At 35.7% G+C, this 18,336-nt stretch overlaps 2 protein-coding genes across 2 annotated transcripts in view; one reads left to right on the forward strand and one right to left on the reverse strand.

Annotated features, from left to right (window-relative positions):
- The window catches only part of PSMD1 (proteasome 26S subunit, non-ATPase 1), a 105,645-nt gene that overhangs the window by 33,033 nt on the left and 54,276 nt on the right, over positions 1-18,336 (forward strand). The window lies entirely within an intron of this gene.
- On the reverse strand, positions 1,477-16,524 carry HTR2B (5-hydroxytryptamine receptor 2B; the record flags this gene model as incomplete). Its single annotated transcript, XM_081241846.1, has 3 exons — positions 16,049-16,524; positions 6,951-7,151; positions 1,477-2,366 (listed from the first exon to the last, which is right to left on the reverse strand). Exons 1-3 carry the CDS (start codon positions 16,464-16,466, stop codon positions 1,477-1,479), a joined length of 1,509 nt encoding a protein of 502 aa, XP_081097972.1. The 5' UTR covers positions 16,467-16,524.

The raw sequence follows: 18,336 nt of genomic DNA on the forward strand, positions 1-18,336 counted from the left end.
TCATTCTCATAAGAAGCCTATGAAACGTAGATGAGGAAACTGAGAAATCAAGTATTTTTGTAAATTCAATCAGTTAGTAAAGGGCATAGATTGGATTTATTCCAGATCTAGTAGGGCAAAGTAAAGTAACAAAAGGATGAATAAAAAATTTTGTACCAGAAGTTCAACCAAGTCTTTGGGGAAGCTTAGGCAGCCGTGATCTCATTTATAAGATCATTAAAATGTAGGTTCCTGGATTAATAAGGTCCCATGCCTTATTGCATGCTCTTTGAGAAACAATGCACAGGCTCTTTGAGAAACATAATGAGGTTTAGGTACCCAAGACTGGTTTCATTTGCTTTCTCCTCCTCCTCCAGTAGACCCACCTCTGCTGAGTAGATGCCTGGTGTGAGCCATCTAACAAACAGCTCTAGTTCTAAGACCGTGTCACTTTGTGTGATATCCAACTACTCTCCCTACCCCTTCCATCAAGACAGTTTCCTGATCCATGCAAAATTGTGACTACATTTAACTAAGCCAGACTGTGAATGGCAATCTCAGCTCACCTTCAGATGTGATCATTATCTTATGCACTTATTTTTAGTTCTCTGTTCCTGTCACTGTTGTTCTGTGTTATACCTTATGTCTTTAATGCCTTGAAGACAAGGTTAATACTTGTCTTGTTTATTTCATTCTTAGCATAGCTTTGCATCCAATTAGGAACTAAATAAATTCTTATGGTGACATTGTTTTTTTGTAAGCCAGAAGTTTATTGATTTATTTAATTTTATTTCATTTGACTATCTTAACATTTAACTAGTGTGCTGGATTGTTTTAGTTTGCAACTATACAAAAATGATTTTTTTCGTTAGAATAATTTTGCCCAAATAAAGAAAATTGGATAATCTTAATACATAATTCTTAATTTAAAGAGATGGTTTTTTTTTTTTTTTTTTTGCGTTACATGGGCCTCTCACTGTTGTGGCCTCTCCCGTTGCGGAGCACAGGCTCCGGACGCACAGGCTCAACAGCCATGGCTCACGGGCCCAGCCGCTCCGCGGCACGTGGGATCCTCCCAGACCGGGGCACGAACCCGTGTCCCCTGCATCGGCAGGCGGACTCTCAACCACTGCGCCACCAGGGAAGCCCCTAAAGAGATGGTTTTTTTTTTTTTTTTTTTTTTTTTTTGCGGTAGGCGGGCCTCTCACTGTTGTGGCCTCTCCCCTTGCAGAGCACAGGCTCCGGATGCGCAGGCTCAGCAGCCATGGCTCACGGGCCCAGCCGCTCTGCGGCATGTGGGATCTTCCCAGACCGGGGCACGAACCCGTGTCCCCTGCATCGGCAGGCGGACTCTCAACCACTGCGCCACCAGGGAAGCCCAAAGAGATGGTTTTTGATACATGATATAAAGTTCTTCTTTATGTAATTCTTGGTATATTTATATCTTCTTTATCTTACTCATCATTATATTAGTTACATAAAAACTGTGCCATTACTCTATACATAACTGATTTGCTCTTCAGTTTTGTCACCTTCATTTTCGGTGAGAAGTGTATCTAGTGAAATGATTGATGAAGACTGAATGGTTGAACTTCGGAGACTCATTGGGCTCTGGTACATGGCAGGATTAATGCCATTTTGCATGCTATGTTTCATAAAAAATTTAGAGTTCTCTGCCATTGGATTCTGGAAGTACACATTACCGGAGCATTTTCTGAGAGTTTTTACTGATTTTGTGGCCCGGTAATTGCAGGTGATGTACCGGCCAAATGCATCCCGAAATGTCTTGTTGAAGAGGGTGTAGACCAGAGGATTCACCCCTGAGGAAACATAGCCTATCCACACAAATATCTCCAGGAGCATTTTGAGAGTAGTCTGGTTGCAGGAATCACATAAAGCTAAAGTTACATTTGTAATAAAAAAGGGGCACCACATAAGCAAAAAGAGGAAAAACACAATCCCTAGAACCTTTGAGGCTCTCTGTTCATTGGAAATGGTCTGTACTGACTTTTTTCCTACTGTGGACGATCTTCGCATAAGTATGTCATCACTTGCATTGGGCGGGGTTTTGTCCTTGTGAGAACCATCCAGCATTGCCACTTTTTCTGGTGATGAGCAAGGTGTTTCATCCCTTTGGAAAACTGTGGACACAGTCAACCACATTAGGCGTTGAGGTGGCTTGTTTTTGACCAAGTAAACTTTCTTCTGTAAAGCATGGATAGTGAGAAAGTAGGTGACAATCATGATCGCCAGAGGTGTAAAGAAGGAAGCCAATGAGCCAAAGAGCATGAAATTGCCAAAACGATCCTTTGTCAGCCCACAAGTGATGTTGTTTGAGTTACCCACATCAGTGTCTATACCTTTAATAGGGACTGGAATGGCAATGCCTAAGGAAGAAGAAACAAGATAAATTGAGTTACTTTATGACCTTTGACTCTTAGATTAGGTCCTTTTAAAGTTTATCTTACTGACTTTACCCTATTAGTGTATTGTAATTCCTGGTACCCACAATGCAGAATCTGTCAAGCAATAAATCAATGGAAGATTTGACAAATAGAACCTAAGTAAGCAAACCTGCTGTTTTTAAAGAGATTGGTTAGTGGTTTTAGTTTTATAATTAAAGCTTCCCTAAAACCATAGTGTATACATGAAATAGTAGAGAAAGTCTTCATTTATTCTCCATTTCTCATTATCTGTTTTTGTTCGTTGATCTATCCCAAGTTAAGGAAAAGAATTCAGAATAGAAGTTGCTTTTATCTTAATATCCAGTGTAGCTGAGCTAAAGAGACTTAAGAATACATTCATGCAGTATCTTAATTCTGAGTAGATACCTATTTTATAATGTTTGAGGTTACACAGTTTCATTTAACAGACAGTTTTATCTTTTGATATTTGTGAATGTCTTTTAACCTTTTCTTTCTGACTTCTTAGGGAAGACTCAGGGTTCATTGTTTATTTTCAAATGCTACTTAAAAATTTGAGAGTGAGTGGATCATGATATTTGCTTGCTTTTTTTAAAATTAATTTATTTATTTTTGGCTGTGTTGGGTCTTTGTTGCTGCATGCGGGCTTTCTCTAGTTGCAGTGAGCAGGGGCTTACTCTTCATTGTGGTGCGCGGGCTTCTCATTGCGGTGGCTTCTCTTGTTGCAGAGCATGCGCTCTAAGCACGTGAGCTTCAGTAGTTGTAACACTTGGGCCCAGTAGTTGTGGCGCACGGGCTTAGTTGCTCCGCATCATGTGGGATCTTCCCCGACCAGGGCTCGAACCCGTGTCCCCTGTATTGACAGGCGGATTCTTAACCACTGCGCCACCAGGGAAGCCATGAAATTTATTTTCAAGATTGAAGGTTCCTCTATAAAAATGAAAGAAATGTACCTCATGCTAATTTTATTATACTTTAAATACCGTGAAGTAGGTATTTAAATATGACCTTGTTTATTAGTGACGTAGCTTATTAGCAAGACAGCACAAGGGTTAACCCTAATCCTTTCCCTTTGAAACAGCAAATACTTTAAAATAGGTCTGAATTAATTGGTCTTGAGACACCTCTAGGAAGTATCATGAAAGAATTCACTTTTATGAATCTAAAAGTACTCCTGTCATCTGCATAGCCTTTGTATGGTAGCAAAGAGACCTTGGCAAGGATATATTCCTCAAACCCTTTCTAATGGAGGCCACTGCTGTTTCTACTTTTCCTCAGGTATAACACCAGAAAGAGGATTCTGTATACTTTCTTTTCTACACTAGGGGTCAGCAAACTATAGCCCAAGGGCCAAATCCGGCCTGCCTTCTGTTTTTGTAAATAAAACTTTATTGGAACACAGCCACACCCATTTGTTAATGTATTATATATGGCTGCTTTTGTTCTGCTGCAGAGTTGAGTAGTTCTGACAGAACCATATAGCATCTGTAAGACCAAAATATTTACTGTCTTGCCCTTTATAGAAAAACTTGGCTGGCTCCTCCTCTACCCTGTTACTTCCAGGTAATCATTACACTGTTCTTTCCCCACCCCAAAGCACTTCCCTTTTCAAGTCTATTTAACCTACTTATACCACTCTATTCTCCATCCAGATCATCTACCAACCTCCAGGATATATGTCTGTCTTCCTTAATGGTTTCAGCCCCTTGCTCTAGCTTTCTATCCACTGTTAACCTTGCTATCATCTTCCATGACTTCATCCCATTTATTACTCTTCTAACACCTAATTTTATTTTATTTTTTTTTTATTTTTTATTTTTTATTTTTTTATTTTTTTCGGTATGTGGGCCTCTCACTGTCGTGGCCTCTCCCGTTGCGGAGCACAGGCTCTGGACGCGCAGGCTCAACGGCCATGGCTCACGGGCCCAGCCGCTCCGCGGCATGTGGGATCTTCCCAGACCAGGGCACGAACCCGTGTCCCCTGCATCGGCAGGCAGACTCTCAACCACTGCGCCACCAGGGAAGCCCTAACACCTAATTTTATATTTGTTGAACTCTTCAACTCCAATGCACTCCTGAAGCCATGCATCCATAAGTCCACTTAAAACTACCCCATAGGGACTTCCCTAGTGGTGCAGTGGTTAAGAATCTGCCTGCCAGTGCGGGGGACACGGGTTCGAGCCCTGGTCCAGGAAGATCCCACATGCCGTGAAGCAGCTAGGCCTGTGCACCACAACTACTGAGCCCGTGCTCTAGAGCCCGTGAGCCACAACTACTGAGCCCGTGTGCCACAATTACTGAAGCTTGTGTGCCTAGATGCTCCGCAACAAGAGAAGCCACTGCATGAGAAGTCTGCACACCACAACGAACAGCAGCCCTCGCTCACCACAGCTAGAGAAAGCCCGCATGCAGCAACAAAGACCCAACACAGCCAAAACTAAATAAATTAAAAACAAAAAAACTGGCCCATATCGAAAATCATGAACTCTGATATTTCCCTTTCTTGTCCTGCTAATCTTCATTACTTCTCTTTGCAATTATCTTGACGTCTAGTGCATCCTTCCTTCTCTTTTTTCACATTCCATTAACTCCCATCAAGGCTCAGGTTACCTTCCCAACCAGCTTGTTGGTCAATGACATTTAAGTTTTCACTAGTATTTTTTATACCTTACCCTCTTATTCTCCTTTCGTCTTACTGTTGTCAGATGTTACCTAGGATAACTGTAAAACCAGAAGAAGAAAGTGAGCTCTTTTTTTTTTTTTTTAGCACTTTGCAGAATTTAAAAACTGAACTAACCTCATTATTTGCCTTTTCTTTTACAAAGTCACTAAATTGTCATTGGTTCTACAACACAAAGTGTGATGAAATGAAAATGGCCTTTATCTTGGCCTTTGTGCTCAAAAGCTGTTAAGTCTTTAAGCCAACTGTTTAAAACCTTTAGGTTTCTTTTCTCATCTGTAAAAGGAAAAAGTAGATTTGTGAGATCCTTCTGAGCTGTAAATTTGGGGTCATGTTTTTATTCTTTTCTTCCTGTATACATATCACTTAGTATTAGTCCATCTTCCTGAATGCAAAGATTCTTTTTCTTATTTATCTTTATATTCTTAGTACCTAACATATCATAGGTACTCTATAAATTTGATCAATTTATAAATTCATGTCATCCAGCCTTGATTGAGTTACCAACAGGCTGTTTATTGGCTTGATTATATTTCAATTTCAATGTTTTAATTCTCTTAAGGAGCCATTTCTCCTATTTTCCCTCTACCTTTGCCCTATTCTCTCCCCCTGCCCACCCCCCACCTCCACCCTACCCCAACACACACCGTTTCCCTTTCCTTCTCCCTTATCACACTGAGCTTACCAAAAAGGTATGGGTTGTTTGACATGAACTACTTTAGTTTTCCTTCTCTCCACTCTAAATTTTGGCAGTTGTCACCCATCCATGCCCTTTCCGTAGCTTCTTTTTTAGGGGCCTCTTCTATCAATCAGGCTCTGTCTCCAAAGCTAGCCTTTTCTCTCTACTTGCAGATATCTCCATTCTGAGTAGACTTTTCCTTGACCCTAATTTCTTCCCAAGCCAGACTAGTAACAGTCCTTAGTTTTACCTCCAAACTTTTCAAAAGAGGGTTGGCCTTGGTATCTTTATTCCAGGAATATAAAGGTCATTTTCAAAGTCTTGGATTCTTGTTTTTTTCCCCCAGCGTTCTTTTTTCTGATTAGGGAGAGAAGTCACATCTTTTTCTTGCTTTCCTTTTAGCATTTTCAGGTCTCTCTTGATTTTTTTTCTTCTTTGAATTTTTCCTTACTAGGAGAAAGTGAATCTGCTGGCAAACTGTTAGTGATCATAGTAACCGTTGTGAATCTGTTTGTTTTTCTGATACTAACTTACTTAAAAGATTTGAGTTATCATTTATGCTGCACTTCATGCTAAGTTACTCTAATATAGCAGCTATCTTTGAGTATTAAACATGGGCACAGGGGCATAAAACAGTTTAGAAGAAATATGATTTCTCCCAAAAATTATTTCTGAACATCGTTTGTATCTCTCTTAAAACTTGAAATTAAACATGTTCAAAACACTTAAACAGTAATGCCTTTAGTCTGCGTACATATTGGTTTCCAAGGCGAATATATGAACTCTGATACCTGCATACAAGAAGTTTGGGTTCTTTTTGTTTTTGTTTTTTTTTCCTCTTTTCCTATTTATCTTCTTAGGTGTGATTTAAGTTGCATTTCTTTTTTTTTTAATTGTTGTTACTTTAATAAAATTTCAAGATTCTGCATGCTACCCAGACCTTAATGACCAGTTGACAAATATGAAAACTGTTTTCAGATTTAGTCTTCCTGCATGTCAAAATCAAGCCTTGAACTTTTCTGCTTTTTCACACTTTTTGCTGATAGTGTGCTTTAGAAGCTATATGATGAATGTAATGTTGTGAGGAGCTTGTATTGGTGTAACAGTGTCTACCAGGCCTGGTAATCTCCTAGCCAAATGGAACCAAAGGCTATATACACCACCCCACACCCTGACATTCCCCACATACCTATTGAAATTAACCACACCACTGTAATCTTGATGAATGCTGTAGCTCGTGAGTTATATTGATTGGCCTGGATTGGCTTTTTGATGGCTATGTAACGATCCACTGAAATGGCGCAGAGATGCATGATGGATGCAGTAGAAAAAAGAACGTCAAGAAATAACCAGGCAGGGCATAGGACGAGTGGGAGGGGCCACATAGCCTCTGAAAGAAAGAAAAACAAAACAAAAACATATTCTCGTCAAAATGGCAACCTTTAATTAAGTGATACATATTTTTTAACCTTTTCCTGAATTCATCTGAAATTGTATGACTTAAGCCCCAAGGTAATGTTTGACTTCAGATAATGGAGTCCAGTAATATTAAATACATTTCTGTAGATGGTACCCTTTAAATACATTTTCTGTTTTGTATAATAATTACAGCTCTTCTCCTAAATCAGTTTAGCATTTTTAGCATTATTTTGACCTTTGCTCTTTTGTGTATTCCTTTTGTGATCTTTTAAAAATGTATACAGTGTTGCAACTGGAACTTAACCTTACTATTCAGATAAAATTTATTTTTAAGCTGCTATTGTATTTAAAAAAATACATTTATCAAATAGAGGAAGCAATATAATGTGGCAAAAATAATATTAGCATGGCAGTCTCAGTGAGGCCTGGGATTTTGGCTCACTTCTAGCATTAACTAGCAGTATGATCCTTGTTTATAGCAAACTCTAATTTGGTGAAATAATTAAGTGGAATGACTTGAGTTTTCCTTTTGACAGAAATAGTTCTTAAATAAAGTTTGCAAAAGGAATGGCTTCAGATTATTCCAAAGAAAAGTGGGTTGTTACCCTTCCAATATAGTGCATCCTTCACTCCAAGCAAGGAGATGTAATACGCAGTACAGACTTTGGTTTAAAAAGAAAATCTCATTATTAAGCATAGTACTTTATTTAATAAATTCTTATTTAAAAAGCATTTATTCTCTACCTCATACAGTCTGAAACACTTTAGAAATATTAACTTTTTAAAAAATTTCAGGTTTGGGTTATGATAGTTTTCCAATAAATTTACTTAGATGAGTGTTCATACATATATGAATGTGATACACTATGCATTATACCTATACTCACTACTAAATTTTGCAGTCTTAAAACAACTAAAATTTATTATAGCGTTTGTCCTAGAGTATTTCAGTTAGAATCCATTTTACAAACACACACAGATTTTAGAACTTGCTATAAAAGCAAATTCCTCCTGTATAGAACAAATGTCATACATATGAGATTGTATAAACCCTTTTTATGGTTTAATTGTATGTCCACTGACATGTAAACTACTTTTCTTTTCCTGTTTTTTGCGAGTATATCTGACTTTGACAGGTATAAAATGATTGAGATAATTGAAGGGGGGAACCAAGATAACTATCTCAGGATTCCAGAGCACCAAGAGACCCTTTAGTTGTAAACTGTTTAAATTCAGGAAGCCTGGGGGGGTGGAGAAAGGTTAGTATCCCAGACCAAAAAAGGACCATAATTTAGGGAAAGAGGTTTTAGATAGACTTGAATATGTCTTTTTCAAGACTCAAGTAGGATCTCAGTGAAAAATATTTGGACACTTCGCAAGAAAAGGTAGGTAGCAAGGCTGACAAATGCACCTTTTGGTGCCTTCTGTTTCCAGAGTTGGTATGTGGCATTCTTAATAGGAATATTAAAATATTTCTTTTTAAAACAAAATCAGGGGCTTCCCTGGTGGCGCAGTGGTTGAGTCCGCCTGCCGATGCTAGCGGACACGGGTTCGTGCCCCGGTCTGGGAAGATCCCACATGCTGTGGAGTGGCTGGGCCTGTGAGCCATGGCCGCTGAGCCTGCGTGTCTGGAGCCTGTGCTCCGCAACGGGAGAGGCCACGACAGTGAGAGGCCCTGCGTACCGCAAAAAAAAAAAAAAATTCAGTATGAATTTTTTATTGAAAAAGGATAAATGATTCCTTGGTACTTGGTTCCATGTTCAGCAGATTCTTTCAAAAGGATTTAAAGCATTAGGTGAAAGGAGTAATTCATACTTTTAAGTAAATTACTTTAATCAGACTTTTCCTACTTCACTGAATTGGGGGTGGGGATAAGGGACAGAGATGATAAATTATAGTCATTGAGCTGGAAGAGACCTTAGAGATTGTATCATTGATTTTGCAGATGAGTAAATTCTGGTACAATTAAGTCTTTGAATATGAGGGGGAGCATTTATTTATCAAAATTTAAATGTTAATTGAAAGTGTTCTTTAGGACCTTGCTACTCAAGGCGTGCTCTTCAGATCAGCAAGGATCAGCATCACCTAGGAACTAGTTAGAACTGCAGGCTCTTGGGCCTCATCCCTTAGGTACTGAATCATACTGCAGTTGAAGGAAATACCCAGGTGATCTGTATGCAGATTAGTGTTTGAGAAGCACTGCTTTCTTGAAAAGGTTGTGTATTGAGTTTGCTGGCGTAGGATAGGCACTCTGTTCCTCATAGAAACGAACTTATGGAAGACGGCTCAAAATAAACAAATAAAGTATGGCAGAGAAACTTGTGTTTAGAATGAATCTAATCAATCAGACTTTCTCCCTCTTAGCCGTAGTGTTCAGTTTTCCTGTTAACTAGTGGAAAAGGACCTTGAACAAAGGCAGCAATGTACTCTTTGACCTGAGCTTTTAAGCAAACTTATGGTCTAGAGTGGAAAGAATCATATATGACAGATAGTTTTGCAGTGGAAGCTACTTGAAGTGAGGCTTCATCTTAAACTATCCTGAAGTTCAGATTTAGAACTGAGTAGGAAGTAGAAAAATACTCAAGCCTAGAGCTACAACCAGAGATGTTAATCATAGTTAAGGATTTTAAAAGGCAGATAATTAATGTCTTATATCTTAGGCTTCCTTTTTTTAAATGCATGCTCTCCATCATCTTTTAAAGTGGGTTGCTAATAAATTTAAACTTGCCTATTTAGCTGTTCTAATTATGGATTATATTTTTTTTAATGTCTGGAAAATTCTAGTCATAAATCTAGTAGCCGTGACTAGAAAACCACAATAGAATTCTCATATGAAAAGTACATGTCTTTGGAATTGAACTGCCTGACCCACATACTTCTCATTGTGAGCTAAGAGGGAAAGCTCTTTAGTGCTGGTTTTAGTTAAACCTGTGAAACCTTGTTAGCCTCCTTTTCCAACATAATGAATTTATTTTATAAACTCCAATTTTGGAACAGAAAGTGGATATTAAAATTAATGCAGATCATTAAAATTTTATTACTTGAGTGCTTTCTTAATTGATAACAGTAGAGATGTTGAAACATGATAGAGAAACTTCTTTAAGAAAGAAAGAGACTGAGGTTTAGAATTAAGAGTGATGGATCTTTTTGATTAACCTTTATGATTCCAAGTTTCATGAAATACTAGTGAATAGACTGTTTTTATGAAACTAATATAAAAGTAACAGATGACTGCATTAAATAGAAATCTTTCATACAAAGCTAAAATAATTGCCTAAGTAGAAATCACATAATACAATAATTTATACAAGTTAAAAACAGTTCTAGACACTCTCAGTTTATAAAAGGACTTTTTCTAGTCCACATATTTTCATTCTAAATAGTATTAATTTGATAGGCTCAAGGTCAGAAAGATTTTTTACTATTCAGAGTAACTGAAAAAGGTTAACTTGGTATGGTGAGATAGGTTAGCTATTCAAAAACTTATATGTTATTTTTATTAGGAGTTTTAATTTGTTTTAAGGATTTATAATTTCATTTATTTGTTATAACGTATTATGTCTAACTTATTTCCATAAGAATGTAATGTATTATTTTAAATGCAACATAAAAAGAAAGAAAGAATCTAAGGGAAATAAGTTATCAGGTACTTAAACTAAGTTAATTACTGCTGGGGCTCTAAATTAGACTTTTTTTTAATAAAAGCTAATACAGAAAGGGGAAGACATTTAAATTATATAGTATTTGTTGTCCCACAAAAAGAGAGCACACAAAATTTCTCTGAAAAACAAATCCCGTTTCCCACCTCGTTGCCCTATCCACTTCATTAAACTCAAAAGAGGAATTTACTTCCAATAACGTTTGAATAATGGCATTTCCTTGGGTGCCTAAAATAATTACAAATTGATAATTATAGGATCAAAACAAGTCTTAAATGAGTCTTGGATCATGGACAGTTCGTTATTTATCTTAAAATATTAGTAGCACAAATACCTTGTTTAAAATGAAGACTTGTGTGCTGTAAGTACCATCATACATAAGGGGTGGTAGAATTGCCGTTCAGTTACCTACGTTCTGTTTGTCTCCCAGGGAAGGTTCAGTAACTTCTTAGACCTATGTCTTATATCTTCCTCAGAAAAGATGTCTGGCAATCATTTCAAGGATTCATGCAAGTATTGGTTAAGACCCACGTATTCTGTATCATTTAATATGAAATATAACCTTAAAAAAATATTGGGTTCTGCCTTGTCCCTAGAGAAAATCCTATGGCCCTCCTGTTAGATCGAGTTATTCAAGATATAAATGTTGTCTTTGCCAAATATTATAGTTTTGGTTGATATAATTTCTCATTTCATTTGAGAAAGCAGAGTAACAGAGGTTAAGAGTGTGAATTCTAGAATCAGTTCTCCTAGGTTCAAATTGTATCTCTGCCACTTACTTATTTCTGTGTCCTCTCTTGTAAAATGGGGATGATAATAATAATGATTTTATAGAGTTGCTTTGAGGATTAAATGCAATAATACATGTAAAGTATTTAGAACAATATCTAGCATAGAGAAAGCACTCAATAAATGTTAGTTCTTATTACTATTATTGTTTGACAGAAACTAGCCAACTAGCCCAATCATTAAAACACTCCCACTTAGAAACAATGAGCCATATCATCAGTATAAAACCTGGTATGTTTGTCTTCCTGCCTGCTGTAGCAAGAGTGCGTGCATCCAATTAAACTTAAAACTGTACTTCAAAAAAAGGGCATGAGAACATGTTTAACTGTTCAACTTTTAATTAAATTTGTCATGAAAGTATGCCTTTTACTAAAGTTGAATTTTAACTATGGCAAAGAAGCATAAGTAACCTATGTGCATTGCCAAACATTGCCATGCCTTTTTGTTTGTTTTTTGTTTTTTTGTTTTGGAAAGTAATTGACATTAATCTCTGAATCTGGCACATAAAAGATTTCCCTTTTGAGGATTTAAAGGCTATTTTTAAAGCCATTCCAAGAGCACTGTGTTCGTTGAGGTAAATAGTTCATGAATGTATTGGAGCAGGACAAATCCTAAATGGCTCTAATGTCCAAAAAGGACATAGTTTTCAAGTACATGTTTTTTTTAATCTCAGAAATTCTTATGTTTCTATATTTATCTTCTGGAAAAGACAGACCTAGATCAGTGCTTAAATTTTTATTACGAAGCTTCTGCTTTGTTTTTGTTATTCTTGTTTTTTCATTACATTTGAGCATATGAGATATCCTGGGGTTAGATGTCCAATATAGTATTTTAAGCATTTCGAGTGATTTAATACTTATGAAAATTTTTCCTTGTTTTTTTAAAATTTCCACTTTCCAAAAAGAAGTACCTTTAATTTCTTTGCTCCCTCATTTAAGAATTAGGTAGAGCAGCATTTCACTGCATAAATGAATAACTGATTTTTTTTCTTTTACTGCTATACATTTATCTCATCTCTGGTGAAACTCACATCCAAACTAAATCTTCTATTTAAGTATATAAACCCTTTGCATGTTGTACTGATACTTGCCAATTATTAGTGCCTAAAACGTGCTGGGACCTACTTGACAATTTCACAGGATATTGGCAATGGAAGATGTAGCATAACCATTTTACAGACAAGGTGATTGAACTCTGATATGTTGTTAAGTGACTTGCCTAAGCCAATACAAGAGAACCAGGATTCAAAGCCTAGGGTATCTTGCTTCAAACCCCCATCTTTCAGCCATTTTATACACCCTCTTTCAACTGTACCACAGATACTGTTTCAACTTACAGATCATGAGACATGGATTAAAACTTGTTGTAAATAAGCCAGTAATGACCAATGAATGACCAAATGCTATATTTGCTCCCTTTACATTTTTAATCATTTATTTCATGAGAGAAGGCAAAGTTCAGAGACGTTCTTAAACTGTGAATAATCTGTCTTTTTTATATTGGCATATGATGTTCTGTTTTCCTTTGTGTCCTACTCAAGTATTTCTAACCTAGGCAACTTCAAGCCTTATGTTATAAGCTACTAATTTGTGATCATGATTTTTAAGAATTATAGACAAGACAGTAAAAAACTGGAAAGTAAAGGTTAAGTCCAATGCTCCCAAAGAGGAAGAAGTGACAGAAAAGTTGATGTAGCACAATTTGAAAGACCATGTATGCCTGCCAGTTGTAATAGTCTTGGAAAAATAGAAATTCAAATAATATATAATCAAATATTATACAAATTATTGGTTGAATAAAATGTTTCTCAGTGGAAAAGCCACTTTAAATTTTTCAGTGCTCTCCTTTTTTTTTAAACTACATTTTATTAGAATATAAAGTTTCAGTGTTACTTTCATTGAATTTCCCTGAGATAACTAAAATAACTTATGTCATTCATAGTGTAATTAGTTTGTTTATGTTTACAGAGCCAGGGACACTTTTGTTTGTACTGACTTCAGAAGTTCTGAAGATTATCCCTATAATGAGAGAAAAATACACAAAATCTACTCCTGCATTTTAAGATTACAGAAATTCTTATAAATGCATTAATTTAGAAAGTCTTAGTATTTGTTAACACATGAAAGGCTATCAAAAAATCTTAGTATTTGAAGTCAGGTCCCCATTTATAATATGTGCAGTTCCCAATTTATGAATGCATCCTTTTGAAGCTTTTTAGAGGGCAACATGCATTTTCTCATACATTTTCTCATAGAAATAGAATAATGTTTTCAATAATGAATTAATGCAGTAATATTTTAAATAGTGGTTAAGTTCCCAGGTTAGTTCATTTTTAAAAATCTACTAACCTTTCTATATAGTTTAATTACTGATAGTAGAAGTGTTTCAGTATATGAAAGAGTTTATTTTGTAATTAAAAATTTACATTTGAAAGAAGGAAATGAGGTTAAAAATGTAATAATTATTTCAGACATAGGAAGACATTCTGCATATTTTGTGTTAAAATATGTTGGATTTTCTGCTGACTCTTATAGCTAAGAATATCTTGGGCCCCAAATATTTAAATATAAACTTAGTTTTCAGCTGCTATATACCTACTGTTTTCCTGTGGAATACATGGGATTATCACTGTTGTCTGCTTTCGTGTTTTGCTTGTCAGCTTACTTTAATGCCATGAAACTTTGCCTTTTAGGATTCCTTAACTGTTTAGCTGTTGATTTAAGTATCTACCACAGTATGTTTGATGGACTCATGGATTTTAAAGTTAAAATTCACTTTAATCTCATTTATTCAGCATAACGTCAATTAAATTTTGTGGTAGTATGAGACGAGCATTTTAACATTTTTTGTACGCCTAGCAAAGCACAATTTAAAGAGTGATTTGACACATTAAACTATTGTGTGCATGGAGATAAGAGTTTGAATCAATGCCTATACAGTCTTTACCATATATGCATAAATGTTCCTGCATAATCCTCATTTATTTCTTTTAAACTTTATTCAGAATTAATGTTGTTTAGGTTCTCCTTTAGAGTAAGATTTCCTAATTATTTTCCATGGTTATGTGTAGCACTAGAATATTCAAAAGGTTGCAAATTTGTAAAAAGGAGGAGTATAGACAGGCAATATTAATGATTAGAGAGTCTTCTAAAGCAGAAGACCTTATTCATTACTGCATGTCCTGCCACAGAATTTAAAGCCTGGATAAGTATTGATTTAGAATGGGAAGTTTTAGCCCGTCACCATCTGATTATATATGGGGGATCAAGTACTTACTTTTAGATATCTTTCTGTACTTACTTATAAAAAAGTAACATTTAAACCTGAATACAATAGTTTGAATGGCAGTTTTTCTTCACCTTCTAATATATATTCTAGTTAATAAATTTTACTTCTATAACCTGAAATATTTTTATCTTCACCATATAAGCAATTCCAAGAAGCCCTATCTGCTACAAATAATAATTTTTCTTAAGCAGTTAATGAATGGAATATCAATTAATGTCAAGCATTAAATAAGTTAAATATTCTCTTAATGCTGATTCTTAAGAGCCCTCATAATTCATCATCAGAATTATTTGTTTTCACCCAAATTCTCTAACTAGAGATGATATGCATGAATAGGAAACGACTTATCTCATTTTAATATCGTTATCTTTTTTATCGATATTACAACTAAGATTTTAGTTCTAATTATATTTTAAATTATTGTAATAACTCAGGTTTTGATCCCTTATTTTAGTAACTTAGAGGTCTAATTCCTCTAACATATATCAAGGACACAGATGGTCAGAAATCATAAAAATTAAACAGATGGATCATCTCTTGAGATGCTCTGAGCCAGACCATTCCTTCAGCAACTGAACACAGTTTTTTGTTAACAAGACACATGTGTAAGACTTGTGTTTACGTCTTAAGTACACAAACTATAAAGAGATATAACAAAACTTTTTAGAACAATTCCAATTTAAATTGGGGTTTAGAGAGTTATATTGGAATTTAGTGATTCAAAGACCTTATTAGTAATAATTAATCCAGCACATTAACTGTCACAACAGTGTCCTAGATATTGCTTTATCAAGAAAAAAAAAAGTACCAGTAATGGGGTAAAGTATAGGTCTGTTCTTCACAAAAATTTTTAGGTGATATATGCAGAATATATGAATATTGCTAACTTGGATGACTTTTTAAATGATTTTGTTAGGTGGCTGAGGAGGGAATGGAATTGTTTCCAAGAAATTATTTTTCGCCCTTTAAAAATGATTATCAACTATGGAAAATGATGAAAAATGAAGGACTGTTTACTCACTGTACCTTTAAATAGTCCAAGTCCATATTTAAAGATTAAATGAGTGTCCATTTCTCTAATAGTATACCATAGTTCGGTGGTTTGATGGCAGGAACAAAGTGAAATACTTACCAAACATTATTGTCAAGAGGGCAATCGGCATCACAAACAATCCAACCAGCAAATCAGCCACTGCCAGGGACATTAGGAAATAATTGGTAGCATACTGTAACTTTTTCTCCAGTGCAACAGCCAGAATAACGAGGATGTTTCCACCAATTGTGGGTATTATCACCATGAGTATCAGAAGAGCTGCCCAGCGCAGCTTATTTCCCTGTTCCTCAACAATCTGTTTCATTTCGTCTGGTATCGATTCTGTCTGTAATCCAGACCAGTTAGAAGATATTAAATGGTCAAATGAGCTCTGCAAAATGTGCTCAGGAATTGTGCGTTGTTCGAATATTCTATAAGAGAGAGCCATTCGTTGTTTTTCTTTAATTTGTTCTGATTCCAGACAGTGGTCAGCATGGTCAGTAGCTAAGCTAGTCATCTGCGTTGTTAAGCCTTTGTACCCATGCCAAACACTCAAGGCCAAAGTTGACTCCTTCCTTAAAAAAAGAATTTCAAGTTCTATAAAATGAGAGCATACATACATTTGTCCATGTCTGTAGGTAAGGCCCGAGTGTTTAGTATTCTGCAGAGGTTCCGGTTTCAGAAGGCTTAGTGAAAGAAACTGATAGCTGTGAAAAAAAGACTATATTTTTGGTTTCTCTCTCTCCCTCTTTTTTTTTCTTGTAGTGATGGAGTCGAGTTTGAATTTGAATGCCAGAGAGTTCCCCCTAGATATAAAATATGTCAATTGCATTATTTTATTTCTTTATTTTCAAAACCCAGTTTAAAAAAACAGTTGAATTTATTAGTAGCCCCACCCTTCTCAATAGGTCTCTTGTGCATTTGTGACAATGCAGCCAATCCTCATAAACGTATGCCTGGTATGCTCCAATTAATGAAATGAAATATATTAATTTTTTCAGTGGTGTAATAAAAACCTAGATGTTTCCTGACCCTTGAATGTCTTTTTACCTTTACTTTAGAATATGTACAGAAGATTAGAAACATCAGAGCACCAAATAGTTCTGAATAGAACTTTTCATACACACTGGCCATCTACCTAGAAACACTCCAAGCCCCCCTTACGTATAAATAAATGATTTACCAGCTAGGAATCCTTATTTGTAATTGGGTTTTGTCTGAGCAGGTTTATTTTAATACTGATATAAATGCCATTTTTGTAAAACATTTTAGAACTCCTTTAGTTTGAAAGAAGGGGAGAAAATAAGTATTACTAGAATCCTGATAATTGTTTTTACTTATTTCATCTTTCAAAGAAAGCATGTTTCTGCAACAAATATTTTCCAAATTTATCACTTTATGTTTATCGCTTTATGCCAAATTTGAACCAGTTCTTTTTTGCTTTTAAGTAGTAATTTTTTTCTTAACCTTCCCAGTTTCCGAAGGAAGGAGGGGAAGCTGAGAGGAAGATTAAATCATTTATTCATAAAATCTACAAATCCCACATTAAAAATCTCCCCTTTAACATTTGTAAATTTTTCATTTTGGTTTTTTTAACCACTGAATAGAAATAAAAGATTATGGTAGCAGAGTTTGTGAAGAAAGAAAAAAAAGAAAACTCTTTAGATCAACTCTATATTTATTTGTTAAATACTTACCTCTTGCTTGCTCTTTACTCTCCCAAGCATGTCATCTTATCTGCTCAGTAGACCTGCTTGCTGCTGTGACTGGAGTCCTCCTCCCATTGACTTATTCTGAGCCTCCAGCACTGGTGCTTGAAAGCAATGAAACAAATGTGTTGTGTAGCTAGCTGTAAGCGTGCCAAGGAGGTTATTTCATCTTTGATATATTCATTTTTACAGAGTAGCAGCATTCATTATAATTCATAAAATCACTAGTTAAGTATGTTGAACCAGTTCATGACCCTTATTCAAGTTATATTCTTAAGAGCTCTCTTTAATATTGGGGGGACTGTAATAAACTCTGTCATTTTAGCTTAACCCTAGGCTGTTTTTCCCATTTGAGAAAGAATAAGATACAATCTAGAGATACTAGAGCTTTAATTCTGTGAAGGTTCTGCCCAGTGAACCTTAGAGTGATTTCCAGAGCTCTAATTTCTACCAGTGAAACAAGATTCTTATCCAGCTTTTATGCCTTTGTTGTGGAACACAATTAATTTGCTCTGGTTACAACCTTATATAGAAGAACACAGAAAGGTTTGAATTCTACATGCTTACATAAGTTTTAGAAGAGACTTTTTCATTGCTTGCTTTTAAAAAGATGGCCTCTGGATTTGGGAGTTGGTTCATTGGCAGTTTTTTTTTTTCCACAGATACATTGGGGAAAGT

Source organism: Mesoplodon bidens (assembly GCF_964165515.1).
Source record: "Mesoplodon bidens genome assembly, chromosome: 8".
Lineage (NCBI taxonomy): Eukaryota > Metazoa > Chordata > Mammalia > Artiodactyla > Ziphiidae > Mesoplodon > Mesoplodon bidens.